Here is a 15,382-nt window from a genome sequence, read left to right as displayed (position 1 = left end):
CCAAAACAAACCAATAAGACTTTGATCCTTTGGAGACCACGGGGGTCAAAGTCAAGAACTTCAAGAGGTCAAACGGCAGAATTCAGAGCTCAACTCAAGCCTAACCAGGTACATAGCAAAAATCAATAACAGAGCCACAAACTATTTCACTATTTAAGATTCAACCATTAAAGAAAGGCATTTTGAATCGAATATTCTTTTTTTAATCGATTAATCGGGACACATTGAGCTAGGTATGACTTCATTCTACTTTTGTCAAGTCAAATAAATCTTGGTTAAGTTCAGAGAGGGGACACCCAAAAGACAAATGAGACTGAAGAAGAGACGCATCACAAAGTGGTGGTGAGGTCTATAAATGTGTGTGTGTTCATTAGCTGGGGGTTCTCTGCAGGCCACAGGGCCATCCCCTGTTTGTGAGACGCCAAAGGAAATGACTAATTGACCTGCGCTGATTGGTCGGAGAGGGCCAGTGGAAATAATGACACACCGAAATTACACAGGAGAAAGCTGGAGCACTGCCACACGGTTGTGTAATGATAATGAACACTCATTTACTTTCCCTAAACAAATAAAGGGACCAAAAGGCTTATGTAATCCAATTAAATCACTGAAATCTTTGAGTTATTGGCGTATAAGGCCACCGTGTGCCAGACAGCGGACATCATGGTAACTCGGCGAAATGAGTTTCCCTTCGCCCGGCTGCTGCACCGACAACGAGCGAGCAGCAGAACAAACGACTTCTGTGCGTCTCGTATAATTAGAAAGCAACGTTCACGTCCCTCCAACGAATGGACAACGTACAAGTTCCAGTTCCAAAGCTGTGTATGTATTGATAGTTGCTCTGTGCTGGCTGACTGAAATGTCCTGAGCCCGGCACACCAGGAGTGAGAAGGTCGGTACTTTTTTTGTGGGGGAAGTCCCTTATTATTATAAGTGGAGTTTCACAGAATCCCCAGGGTCTTCCAGCTGAAATGTGCAACTGTGCAGTGATTCTCGGTGACACTAAAGTCAATTTCAGTTCTGCTGCCACGCTCAGCACATTACCATGCACTTTAAAACTTCTATAAATCTGTCAATCACAAACTTCCGGTGACAAACCAACGTTATGCCATTTGTAAATTGATTTATTCTGGCCTTAAACACAGCACAGGCGACTAATAATGATAATGTTAATGCATGTAAAAGTGAATTTGGAGGGACGCCTGTTACTATTAAACGAGAGCGGGAGAGCAAGACGACCTCTGACCTAGAAGTCTCCTCACCGCACCGAACAGCTGGGATAAGGAAGGAGATCGATGAGACGCTGCCGGCTGTCCGCTGATTAACTGAGCGGCGGAGAGGAGTTCATGTGGTTAACGCAGGTGGTTTGGCTTAATTTATGCAGTCCTTAACCATTTACTGCTCTGAGTCATGGCAGCGCCACCTTGACACAAAGGAGAACACACACACACACACAGCGACACAAGTGTGAGTCAGTTATTAACCACGCACTCGTATCTTTAGCTAATCCGGCGGTGGCAGGTTCAGCGGCTGTTTGCTAATGCATTAGAGAACGACCTGGGTGCGCCCCGAGCTGCGACACCGCCGACGGGCTGCATGAGACTCGACGAGGCGCGATGGCCGCACCGCGACAACACTGATTTGATTGCACAACACATGCTGAGGGGCCTGGGCCAGCGACGGGGCCCCCCGGCACTTACATCACCCCTGATAACCAGCACACAACAATCACTTTATTTGTCCATTAAGACTCCGATTCTGCCATGTGTGTTCACTCCCAGTAACCGACCTAAATCCTAAATTGTGCGATTGCAAATTGATTCAGTCGGGCATGTAAACATCTATAGGGGGGGAATCTCTTCACCCTGCGATTACGCAATGATGTCGTGTTTACAACAGGAGAATCCTATTAATGCCATCCACATGTACGTCCTACGAGCATTTCCGCCTTAATTGCAGTCTTAATTACAGACATAATCAGAGTATCGAGTCCGTGTAAACACAGTGAACGAAGATTCTTGGGTTGCCTCGGCACTTTGGGTCAAATTGCTACCTCGGTACCCTTGGGCCACGCAGCGCACGGTTCCAAACCCAGCTTGAAAGTCCCGCAGTAGACAAAGGAAAACACAAGAAAAAACCTTAACACGCGAAAGAAATCCACAATTTCACTTTAATTAAAGGGTGTAAATGGATCCATTGTGTGGAAAACATAAGCAGTTTTTGGTAACTGTTAGTGTCACAGTGCCTTTGTTCCTCACACTCACTGAGCAGGCGTCTCTGTGTGTGGTGTACCAACTGTGTGTGTGTTTTTGTGTGTACGCCGACATTATTGTGTCAGCTACAATGACGGCAACGGCGCGAGGAGTTCTGATGGGGGAGGGCGTTGAACGAGGTTAAGCTTGTGCGAAGAACAGAAAAAAATAGCATCAAACGCTGCGTCAATCACGAGAGGAGAACAGTGGGGAAACAAAGATTACACTGCAACAATCCCAGTCGGCGCTGCATTAAAGGTCACCTGGCAACACAGGAAACGGCAATTTACAAACTTATTCCCACTACACAAAAGAAGGAGGGGAGCCCAAATAAAGCCGCTGCGTTCAAACTAACAGACGGCTTTGTGCGCTCACCTGGTAGAGCTTGATGATGTGCGGATGGTTCAGCATCTTCATGATCTGAACTTCTCTGTAGACCTTCTCCAGGTTCACAGCATCCAGTTGAGTCTTATCGATGATCTTGATGGCCACCTGTAGAGAGGACAGAAATAATCAATCATTTATATGTCGAGAACCACCTACGTACAAACATCGTACAAGAAAACAATCGCGGTTTGAATTGTCGGAAACTCTGAATTGTGACGTGTGAAGCAATGATCACTACTAATATGCTATACATGGGACTCGTTAACCACACACACACACACACACACACACACACACACACACACACACACACACACACACACACACACACACACACACACACACACACACACACACACACACACACACACACACACACACACACACACACACACACACACACACACACTCCTATAGACAGCAGGTTAATATTCTCTTAGCAGCAAAAGGAGACAGGATGTCCTATTTACAGCTCTGCCATCTGTTTCTGAAACACAAAAGATAAATACCAAACTATGCATCTCATCTGAACACACACGCACATGCGCACACACACAGGCATACGCACACGCAATGACAGGTACATGTGCAAATCCCACCACAAACACACTCTTCTAAATTCCAGCGCTCTTGGCTTTGATTGATGATGTCCGGTATGTAACGAGCAATATCAACGTCCCTCTCCGACGATCTCATAAACAACATTTTGTCAGCGCGATCTGAAGTGTTCCAAGCGTCTATGAGGCATGCTGAGAAGAGTAAACAACAGAAGACACACACACACACACACACACACACACACACACACACACACACACACACACACACACACACACACACACACACACACACACACACACACACACACACACACACACACACACACACACACACACACACACACACACACACACACACACACACACACACACACACACACACACACACAGTTCCCTTCTCAGTAATGGCACCACCGCAATAAGCTGGGAGCAAACTCTTAACGCTCGGCTAGAACTCGCGGGCCTCAAAACGAACCCACAGACCCCAAATGTGTTTCTCCGTTCCTTTCTGCACGTTTGTAGTTTGAACACACAGATGTACAGTAACGGGTGGAGTTGGACACATCGAAACTGCAATGTGGCCACGTGAAACTAGGAAATCGTAAGAGATTGCGATGTATTTAAACACGTCAGAGTGTGAGGAGGAGCGCTCCAAATCGGGGGGTAATTACCGTTAATCCAGCAGCTGTCCCGTAGAGACTCCAGAGGAAATCAGTCAGGATTTCACTCAAAGACGTCGCAAGATGTGTGTCGTGCAGTGTAACCGCACACACACACACACACAGAGACACGCACATACACAGATAAAGGAGTGTGTGAGTCAGACGCAGAGTGGTGAGGTTTGGTTTGTTTTACAGTACGTGGTTGTCGGATCCTTTTGATAGCCGATAGCCTGCAGTGTTTACGTCTTATCTCTGCTGACATCATAGCAGCTATTATTTACTCATTTCTCACCGTTTTCGTTGCCGTACTTAACCAGATCGCCGGCTGAACTAGCATCTAGAGAAACTAACAGACTGCACTACACGCTGCAATAACCGCAACTGGATTTTCTTTTTTTAATTCTCCAATCCTTTAAAAATCAGACGCTTCGCAATGAAAGGTTCTTAGCAAACTGATTACATTGTCAACAATGTCCACACACACACACACACACACACACACACACACACACACACACACACACACACACACACACACACACACACACACACACACACACACACACACACACACACACACACACACACACACACACACACACACACACACACACACACAAGGTCATTTGGGGAAATCGAGGGAGAAGATTTGCATGAACTCAAGCTAATGACGGCAGATGCAATGCAAAGCGCGTGGATGTGAGCGGCCATACGTGAACTCACACGCTGGCAAACGCTGAGCAGGCCCAACGCCGCCTGCAATATGTACACAACCAGGCGGATGGGTCAGTAACACGAGGGCCCGACAGTTGAAAATGTAGGTTATGCAAACACAGAGATACACCTATCAGAAATATGCATGCGAGTGCACACAGGCACACGCACGCACGCACGCACACACACACACACATCTTGTTCCCTGTTCCAGGTGCAATTAGCGCTGGTATTCCATTCAGACAAGCTCCTTGACGGCTTCTCCTCAGACTTTATGACCCCGTGACCTTGGCCACGCCACCACACGGGGCCTGGCTCTGGTCTCGGGCCCCAGCCTGAAGCCAAGCAGCTGTGTTTGCACCCAGCGCTACCAAGCAGGAACGGCGGCGAAAAAGCCCCAAGTCAGCGGCGATCAAAGAGCCAAACGCACACGCGCAGGTTTTCATTTCACTCATACACTCAGCGAAATCGTTCGGCTGGAGTGAAGACCTGCATTCGCTCGACTGTATGAGTTAGACGGTTGCAGATTACCTGGATAAACTAAAGCTGCACCACTACACAGGCTTTAATTACAAGATTAACATAACAGAGGTCTAATAGGCCATTTTCTAGCCTCTTTAATCCAAAAATCCAACATAAGCGCTGGCACAGTTGATGAAAATCTGTTTTTCTTTACAGTACGCCTGCTCACGTTCAGGCAGCGCGATGGAAGCGCTCGAGATCAAAGATCAAAGTGTGCAACTGTTTTCCAGAGCCTGGCTGCCTGTTTCTCAGTCACTCGCTCTGTCTCGTACACACAGCCTGGCAGAGGAGCTCTTTCTCTCCCCTCCCTCACACACACACTCACACACAGACACAGAAACACACAGACTGCATCCCAGTGTCTCCCTCATTACAATAGAGCGGCATGGCACTCGGAGGTACCAGCCAGGAGAAGACCAGAGCGGGGCTGAAGGGCTGAAACAAATCCAGGCTCTCCACATTCTGTGTTTGCGCTGCTTGGGCCTGAGTGCAGTTACATGTGCGGTGATATCCATGCCCGTCCAGGGGGAAAGACACCCGAGCAGCGCCAGCATGAACCCAAATACCATCACAGCACATGAATACACTGTCAGCTAAGCCTCACATATTGGCTCCGATCAAATCTGACCCATTTGTGACATTTGAGGGCAGTGAAAACAAAATGACAATGAAAGATTCCAAAAATGTATAAATGATTGTATAGTATTAAGTAAAATTAACATATTGAAATGCATCATTTGATTTAAGTATTGAGTTCAGTTTTAGAGAACATTCTTATCCTCTACTTTGTGATGATGTATGTTTTTCTTCTATGTACACAAGTGTTGTGAAAGATAAAGAACAAACTGTCTGCAGTCTGCTCTCTGAAACACCGACTCTGAACCAATCCATCATTTATTAATGAGTGAGAAGATTTTTATGGATGCAAAACAGATTTGTGGCACAGATTTGAGGCGGGTTATGAGCAGATGCTCGGTCTGGGTCAAACGTGAGTTGACTCGTACTGTATATAATATGAACAGTTGCACACAGTGGACACTTTATTAGAGACACCTGTATGCTCTGATTACACCCGTCACAGGTGTTTCCAACACTCTGCACCCTAAGGCCACCCATGCTGCACCCATGCTGCACCTGTCATCACCAGGCAGCGTTCTGTAACAGCACCATCGACTACAGTCACAACAATTACTGTGGAATTGAATCAAGACCTCTGACACTGTGTCAACAGAAACTGAACATTAACACGACGGTTGCAGTCAATCGATTATTATCTAAGCATAGGTCTTAAAATCACTAAAATGATGCCTGATCGATTATTCTGCAAAGATAAATAACTCATTTATTTAAATGTGTTAATGGCAATATTACATTATATTTATGTGTAAATTGGGGGGGGGGGGGGGGGGGGGGGAATTTGTAGTTTTACATTTTTCTTGTCTTCTTTACAGTAAGAAACAGAACCTGGACACACTCAAGAGTACACACATGTACAAATCTCAACAACTAGATTATTTATCAAAACAGTTTCTAGATTAATCGATTTTCTGGCTTCACACATGCAGTAATCACAGTTTGTGGGGTTTATAGGACCTTTCTGGAGTGTGTAAGAGTGTTTCGTACAATGACTGAGGAGTGTGTGTAGGGGTCTCACAGCAGTAAGCCTCTCAAAGAAGAAGCTACTGAACAACAAGATCACACCATTATTAAAGGTTACATAACGGGACCACCGACCCGCGCTTGCCCCACATACAGCAAGGCGTGCATGACGGGGGTGTTAACCGTTTACAGCTTACACACCGAGGCTGGTACCCGCGTCTGGGTCACCGTCAAAGGGAGGAATGAATCAAAGCTTGCACGGTGCTCCGGTTTCGTGCGGAGCATGTGTGTGTTTACAGAGTGTGTTTCCCATCACTGGAGGTCAGAGCTCTTTCCCAGCAGTGATGTTGACGTGCACTCACTCAGCCGCTCTACCTGCAACTCTTTACCTTTGGAGCAGCAGCTGTTGCTCGCAGCGGAGCAGCAGAGTGTCCGGCAGTTACCCGAGCCCCCCCAAGTTCCTATTCGGGGCAGCATGGCGGTGTATCTGCCGCTAACATGCGAGGTGTCAAGTAGTGCATGAAAGTTATGTAACTCAGCCCAACAGTAGCCCGGGTTAGCTACGGGGGCTAACGAACGCCACTCACCTCGGTCTTGGTTATACGGTGTCTCGCCAGCTTCACCACGGCGAAATTGCCCTTTCCTAAAGTGCGCTCGATGTCGTAGAAGCCCACTCGGACGGGACCCCGGATAAGCGGTTTCTGGACACTGTCAGCCATGACCATGCTGTTCAGAGTGAGACTGTTGGTGGTGGCGGTGGTGGTGGAGCAGCAGGAGGAGGAGGAGGAGGAGGTAGCCAGACGAGCAGGGACAGGGGCTCACAGATAAGGAGGAAAGGAAAACAAACCGCCCGCTGCCTCCGCCGCTGCTACTGCCGCCGCCGCTGCTGCTGCCGTTGCTGCAAACGCGTCCATTAAAAACAGACAAAGTTGACGTGTGTTTGTCGCCAATGTGGCCGCTGTGTCGCTCTCAACGCGGCGGTACGGAGCAGGCCATTTACCGAGCCTGTGGGCTGTCACGCCGCGTTCTCCAGTACAATGGAGCTCTAATGTTTCAGCCCGAGGTGCCTCTATCAGCTACACAGCACACGAGTTGACTTGCAAAGAGGCATCATGTTCTCCGGTTGACGTGTATTGACGTCAGAGCCATAGGGGTATTTGTACAGGGGGCGGGGCTACGGAGCCGCTCCACACTTCAGTGCCAATTGGTTACCAGGACAACCAGACCCACCTCTTACGTCAACCGGTAAAATTGCTATTCTGAAATCTGTTTGCTCGCCTGCGCCGCTTGATTGCACGCATAGGTAACTTTGAAGTTTGGCCCCGCAGGTGCAAAGTGAGCTCCGGTCGGCCCGGAGTCACGAAAGAAACACGCGCAGTTCACGAGCAGAGGACAGCAGCGCGCGAGGGAACGTGCACACAACGCGCTCTGCGTAAATTAGCAGGACAAAAAATGGTTTTAACAAATGGCATGTTGAGATAAGACAATCTCTTTAAAACATTCTTAAAATTCCTCACTATGCTTCGGTCCGGTTTTGTAATCTATAACATGACATTAAATCATTACAAAACATCTCATACATCATAGTAATGTATGATACTATAACATTCTGTAGGGATAATTTCTCCTATAGATACTTTTATCTGCTCAGCTGCAGACATTTTGGTCAGCAACGTAACACCGCCATCTATTGGACAAAAGGGAGAACTGAGTCAAGCACAGGCCCTGTTCTAAATGCTGCTCTTCATGTAAATGTGTCTTTATCACTCTACACATAAACTTAGCAATGACAATGATTGGATCAATTCAAATGTTTGGTTTGGGGAATATGAGTGTTTGCCAGTCAGTGAATTTGATGTTTAAGTGGAGTTGCAGGTCTTTTCTAATCTTATCTCATTAATGTTTTCTTCTGTTGTTTTCGTTTATACTTAAGTTACTTGTGTAGCACTTATTTTTCACTGTGGTTTTAGTAATGTGACGATAGAGGCCCTGAATATGCCCCTCGTGGCTTCTTGTGCTCTGACCGCACACTGACTTGTTCTGTATTTGAATGTTTTCTACTTTTACTTTTCACTTCTGCACACAAATAAAACTCAAAAAGGCAGCAAATGTGTGACTCATGTCCAAGTTGAGGCCAAGCCAAGTTGAGGCCACTCATATCACATCTTGTAACCTCAATCCAACCTTACTTAATGTAGCTTTTATTGGCACCCAAAATCACATCATGTTTGAAGTATATCACATATTCACTGCCAGCAGTTGTTCTTCCAGCTCCTGCAGCGACAGTCTGACACGGAACACTGGATTGCAAAGCGAGCAGGCAGGCAGGCAGGCAGGCCGTCGTTCCAAAGGCCTCTGCTGTCACGCATAGACTTCCTGAATGTAAGAGTTCCAGATGTGCTTTTGGCATTTCCTGTCTAACATTCTCCAAGAACACACTCACTCAGCCTCTCCTTACTGGGCTTACTACATCTTTCCATGACAGCGACCCACAGTCCCGTCAGTGCTTACTTACTATGGAATAACACACATTTGTATTCACATCAGTACACTGACAATAGGAGCAAGGAATAGGAAAAAAGAAACACAATTTTACAAGAAACATGCCGTGCTGTGATGAATGAATCCACCGCAGTTTGACACTGGGCGCTCCCACATAGGTCTTTCATGACACCGGGAGGGCCGAGTCTCTCGCACGACCAGGTGGAGTCGGGAAATCCCACAGCTTTGAGGTTTGCTGGGGTCGCCAGCGTTCTGTCGTCGGTGTCTCTGCATATACTGTCCTCTTCCCTGACATCAGAGGCCAAACAGGAAGCCGCACACAGGGCTGACATCAGGCTTTGTAGGTTCAGAGAAGGGGTCAGACTGGTCCCTGGACACGACGCTTCCACTACACAGCCCACAAGCTCCTTTTGTCCTTGGTGACGTGATTGCAAAAGCGCTGAGTGGTTAATTTCTTATCGTTTACAAGACAGGCAGCCTTGTACGAGTCCTCCAAACTTGTGCTTATTCCCATGGTTAAATGTGCAACACATCAAGCCACATTTAGAAGCAAACTGACAGCTTATTAATGTTTACTTCAACCCCAAAACCACAGTAGTATTATTTCTCAGAAATGATGGTTTGGAAGGGGAATCAAACACATTTGTCATATTTAGATCCATATATAAATAGTGCAGATCTGGGACCTCAGGTGGGGTCAGATGATATGCAGATGAGGGTCACAGGAGATTAAAGCACCTGTGGAAATGTATAGATATAGTTAAGTGTGTGTGATGTATTTTTAACAATAAAGATGACAGTTTACAGAACAGTTGTAGCTCCTGCTTGTTGGAGTTGGTTCCTGCTTCAATGACTTACAGCATTCCTGACTTTTAAAGGGGTGTGCTGAAGTAAAATGAGCTTCAGATGCTGAAAGCTACAACACTGAATCCACATCAATGGATGATCAACTAACCAACATCCAGGCTGAAGCAAACATGGAACAAAGCAACATTCCTGTGACCTTGCAGCTTACAAAGGGAAAGGGATGGAGACGTATGTGTCCTGCTGTCAGCCTGCTTTCATGACGATGTGCTTATAAGAGTGAGATGAAGACTCAAAGAGACCTGATAGGCTTGACCGCGTTATCCATAAATCTCGTTTTCCACCCATCCAGTCGGACCGCGGCGGCTCTGCGCTCTGCAGATCTCGTAGATGTCGTTGGTCACAAAGCCGCTCTCTCTGTGCGGAGACGGAACATTCTCGTAATCGTCACACTGGGTGTCCGCAGAGGAGTCATGGGGGAACTTTGGCCTGATGTTTGGGGGCACGTTGGCGCTCAGAGCAGCAGGAGGCAGCTTCATAATGTCACTGAATGCATAAGGTCCCTGTACGGTGCAAGGTGCTGCTGCCATCCACGGCTGCTGTCTGCTCGGGTAGCTCTCAGTCTGCGTCTTCCTCCTGAGTGTAAACGAACCAGCATAGAGCACAGAGCATCATCACAATGTATACTAGGATACTAGGATACATGTTGTGTCAATAAGTGTCAACACCTTTAGAATAAAAACGTCAAATTTACATGTTTAAGTCTTCGATTATTTGATTAAAAGTGCTGCAAAACGATGTTTCCATGGACACCATAGACACTTGAATGTGTGTGTGGACAGTGTTTTACCTCTTTGCGTGCTGTCTGTAGCAGAAGAAGCCAGCAGTCGCAATCAGCAGCAGCAGAGCAGGAATTGCGGCATAAAGGATGTAGGAGATATACAAGGTGCTGTCTGAGAGAGAAACTGTAACAGAAAGAGCTGACTGACAAACTACCGCAACGCTTTACCGACTGTATGACTATTTTTCATAGTTTGATTGTAAGTGTAACATGTTCTTACCTGATGATTCTGGCAGGCCCATCTTCATGCTCTCATCTCTCTCTGTGGTGGAGAGCAGGTTTGGCCTCACCGATGGAGCTACACACACAGATATGACACAGACACAGGATCAGAAACAACAGGGGTTTGCTTTATTTAGAGTCGGATGCATTGAGATCATATTTGATCATAATTTGTAGATGGAAATTGGCCAAAGCAGCTTATTGCTTTTTTGAATATACTTTACAGGTGTTTACATTTGTGGTATATTGGCAATTTTCCTTTAAATTTATGTTTAACAGATTTCTGCACAAGTCACTTAGTCAGTCAATCAATCAAACAATCAATTAATCAATCAATAATTGACCCATGGGTGCCTTTATGTGACAGTACTCAAGTCTGAAGTCAACACAGGACAGTCACAAGTCATTTATTGTGATGATAATAATGTATATGAGTCCATCACTCATATCGATAGGAAGAGGAAGAGGAAGAGGAAGAGGAAGAGGAAGAGGAAGAGGAAGAGGAAGAGGAAGTATATGGGAACATATGTGTGTGTGTGTGTGTGTGTGTGTGTATGTGTGTGTGTGTGTGGTACCTGCATTCACTGTGTTACCCTCCTCAGTAAATGTTGTTAGTTCTTCTGCAGAAGATTGAGAAAGAAATAATGTTAATACATGAACTTTTTAAAAATGTAATCCAAAGTTGTTTCATAGATGTTTATAACACAAAACAAGACGAACTGATGGAAAACAAAGTGAAATGAATCAGATCAATATCCAAAATAACCAAATCACAATCTTCATAATTTTGTTTAATGTAACAAAAGCATCTTAACATTCTTTGGATTCTTTGAATGTATAATTTTCTTTTACATCTATTTTTAGTATGTTTTGCATTTTGTATCCTGGTTTTAAGATATTTGATTCCATATTATAGTATTATTTATCTTAGATGATACTTCATACTGCACATACTTCACTGTATTTATCTGGTCTTATTTGAGGTTTGTTGTTTGTTTTCTTGTTTCTTTTCATTGGTGGATGTGGTTTGTTGACATTCATGTATCTCTGTAAAACACTTTGAGCTGAATTTCATGTTGGAAAAGTGCTGCACAGATCAACATATGGCTGAATGATGGATCGAAAACACAATATGATTCTGGGATTAATCTTGACGAAGGAGAAGAAAAGTCATCACTGACGCAACACGAGTTCATGTTCTCACTTCCATTATGAATCATTTAGTGTTTGATGTTTAAAAGCATCAGATGCACATAACTGATTTAGAGCACATATAAATGTGATTTATGTGCTAAAGTGCCACGTGTAAGCGGCCTGCAGCTACTCACTCTCTGTGTATTTGCAGATGTAGTTGTTCTTGGAGTTGCAGTTGTCATCATTCCACTGGAACAGGAAGTGGCCTTCTTCATCGGGCGGCGCAGATGGCTGGTGGTACAGAACCACACACATCTCTCTACCGCAGGACGGCTCGTCCCAGTGCCAGTTCCTGCAGCAAATCAGATGCTTTGATTTAGACTCAGCGGTGAAGATGATCCTCATTTAACCCTTTGAGATCTGCCATTATCATACAGTGTCACGTGTGCAGACCAGAGCAAAAAATAAATCAATATATTGTTCCAGAGATTTAAAGATTTTTAACTATAGTTCCATTTAGGTGTTTTGAGCTTCTAAGTCAGAGTTCATTTCAGTTTCCCTTATACATTGAAATATACACTTGCATAAAAGGTGAAATATAGAGATAAATTCCACAGACCTGAACTTGGCCTTGCTTCCATCTAGCCAATAGTACTGTGAGGGGCAACCTGGGCTGGTGGTCCCAGGTCTTAAGCGCTGTGAGCTGCGGCGGAGCCCAATCCAGAAGTCTCCGTCTCCGGCCTGCAGCTGCTGTATGAAGCGCTCCACCAGGCGCTGCTCGCTCTCTGTTTCCACGCTGAGCAGCTCGCCGCCGTCCTGCCTGCACGATTGCCTGGCATCTTCGAAGGTCAGCCTCCACCTGCTGTCCTGGATGTAGGACACTTTGTAACAAGGATGTTCGGTCCCACGCCGACAGATCCTTTGGCCTGGACGAGACAAGTCAGCGGTGACATCATTGAAACAAGATCAGGACGTTTCTTTCTAAAGACCTCTTGTGTCACCCAGGTGGCAGAGAGATGAAAAGCAAGCTAAAGGGCACGCTGGAGTCAGAGCAGGGAGCCAAACCATCCCTGCATTCCTCTGCACTGTGGCTGGAGTAAATCAAAGGCTGGTGAAATTATAAACACTAGATTCAGACGGTAACCAAAACAGTTTGGGCCTATTGTAGCTTCAGGGCGTATCATGAAAAACAGCACGAACAAACATTCACAATATCGTTGAGTCTTTAAAACGTCTAAATCCACTGGTTTACTGTGGGCCGAGGAACAATCACTACCTTAATTGCTGGATGATTTATTTTAATTATGGCCCTCAGATGAAACTGCGTCTTGTCTGCTCCAGCCACGAGTTGCACAATGCACATTCTGCCTTAAAGCAACAGTTTTTGACTCATTCTTTATGATTGAAATGTACTTATTTCATGTTTTTTTATGACTTTGCCCTTATAGTACCTCTACCCTGAAATATGTGTAAACTTTCAGGATTTTTGAAGGATTTCAGTATGTGAGTGATGTGGTTCTTCCGTGTTCCATCCGTGTTGCCGACAGATTTTCTGGATTGCCCACCTTCTTGTGGGAACACGGGTGGTCTGAACCCCAGTTTTCCCCATTATGGCAGAGGTTTCGCTCATGACCTCATTGCGGCCTGTAGCCAATATGGAGGAAGACGGAAGAAGAATTGTCCCAGAAGCGAAGAACGCTTACGAATACTGACAGTTTGGCCACATTGTTTGGCCACAATCGAGGTCGTGACTGCCCCCCCTGTGGTAAGTTGTGGCATTTTGTGACCTGAAAGCTTTTTTTCACCCAAATCAGATTCCGTCAGTAGGAGGCGCTACAGAGGCAAGGAAACTTATCACATGATTTATGGATTCTTATCAGATTTGATGGGAATTTCAGTGCATTGCACAAAACAAACTCTGTTTACATCATTATGTTGTCGTTACATACATGGAGCTCGATAGCTGTAATTATTGCATTTATAAGTTATTAATTGTTGTTATTCATTTGAAAACAAATCACAGATGAGACATCCTGACTGACTGACTGACTGAGTGGTGAATTCTGCTGCTGCTCCTCATTTTCCGCCACATCACGTGTTTCAGTGCTGACTGACTGACTGACTGCAGCCTGTTTATCACTTTTTAATGCACAAACCAAGCAGTGAAATACGGCTTTTTAACACGCAAAACACACATCACAAACGTGATGCACAAAACGCACCAAGCATCTGAAAAAAAAATTCAAACAACAACAACTGACAAAACAACTTTAAAGTGAACTTATTCGTTAGAAGTCTTGAAGTTTAACCTCGAAATTCAACAAACTCTATCACCGTATCCCTCTAAATAAAAAGTAAAGTCACACTTAGTTAACATATATTTACGTAGGTTTCAAATTCTTCCGTTGTAAATGCTCACCATTTATTTTGGAAGCGGATCCCGGGTGGAACAAAACGGCGATCACGGTGCCGAACAGCTTGATAAGATCCAACATCTCTACATGTTCACCCGCTGGACTGGACTCTTACTGGGAAAGTCACCGATCACTGATTTTCGAGACTGGACCAAGAAGTTCCCCCCACCGTGACAGGCTTAGAGCTGGTCCACTCACACACACACATACACACAAACACACACACACACACACACACACACGCAGGAGAAGCTGTGCAGCTGGAGGCGTGCATATGGCGACGGAGGGGAGAGAGGGAGGGGAAGAGAGAGAGACAGGAGATCCGAGTGTGGAGCTTCTTCCCCCTTTAATGTGTCAAATACACACATTTCTGTATGAAGATGAGACGTCTGCTGATCTGTGACTCCTCATTTACATTTCACTCATGCAGTTTGGAGTCATAACAGGATGAATAGAGGCCATTGTGTGCATATATGTCCTCTTAAAGCCCACTGTCTGTCTCCCTGTGACAAAATAGAGTCAAAAACAGAGAAGAGAAACAGGGCAGGAAGAGAGAAACGCAGAGAGAGACAAAAGGAAACTTCCTCTGTTTACTCCCTATAAGTAGCTCCTCTTCTGGTGCTATGCCAATGCAAAGGAAGACCTCTAGTGGTCACAGCTGATCAAGCCTATTTGGAGATCACAGAGGAAGAAGAGGCTCAAGGTGAAGAGGAAGGTGAAGTAGCCTGAAGAAAGAAGAAGGAGGATAATTCTGCCTCAAATGCAAGCA

At 45.5% G+C, this 15,382-nt stretch overlaps 2 protein-coding genes across 2 annotated transcripts in view; both read right to left on the bottom strand.

Annotated features, from left to right (window-relative positions):
- Nucleotides 1-7,832, bottom strand: part of sik2b (salt-inducible kinase 2b) — a 42,225-nt gene extending 34,393 nt beyond the window's left edge. Inside the window, exons 1-2 of the mRNA XM_076146331.1 lie at nucleotides 7,284-7,832; nucleotides 2,628-2,744 (exon numbers count right to left, since the gene is read on the bottom strand). Coding sequence (XP_076002446.1) covers nucleotides 2,628-2,744; nucleotides 7,284-7,421 — 255 coding nt within the window. The 5' untranslated portion in view covers nucleotides 7,422-7,832. The remainder of the gene's footprint in view (nucleotides 1-2,627; nucleotides 2,745-7,283) is intronic.
- A 1,053-nt stretch (nucleotides 7,833-8,885) lies between these two features.
- Nucleotides 8,886-14,852, bottom strand: laynb (layilin b). Its single transcript, XM_076146610.1, has 7 exons — nucleotides 14,619-14,852; nucleotides 12,819-13,125; nucleotides 12,394-12,551; nucleotides 11,641-11,685; nucleotides 11,064-11,141; nucleotides 10,853-10,967; nucleotides 8,886-10,638 (listed from the first exon to the last, which is right to left on the bottom strand). Exons 1-7 carry the CDS (start codon nucleotides 14,692-14,694, stop codon nucleotides 10,323-10,325), a joined length of 1,095 nt encoding a protein of 364 aa, XP_076002725.1. The 5' UTR covers nucleotides 14,695-14,852; the 3' UTR covers nucleotides 8,886-10,322.
- Between the last annotated feature and the right edge of the window lie 530 nt (nucleotides 14,853-15,382).

Source organism: Genypterus blacodes, unplaced genomic scaffold (genome assembly GCF_046128005.1).
Source record: "Genypterus blacodes isolate CSIRO-AG114 ecotype Tasmania unplaced genomic scaffold, CSIRO-AGI_Gbla_v1 ptg000032l_1, whole genome shotgun sequence".
Lineage (NCBI taxonomy): Eukaryota > Metazoa > Chordata > Actinopteri > Ophidiiformes > Ophidiidae > Genypterus > Genypterus blacodes.
Note: the sequence above shows the minus strand (reverse complement) of the source record. Positions and strands in the feature narration are given on the sequence as shown.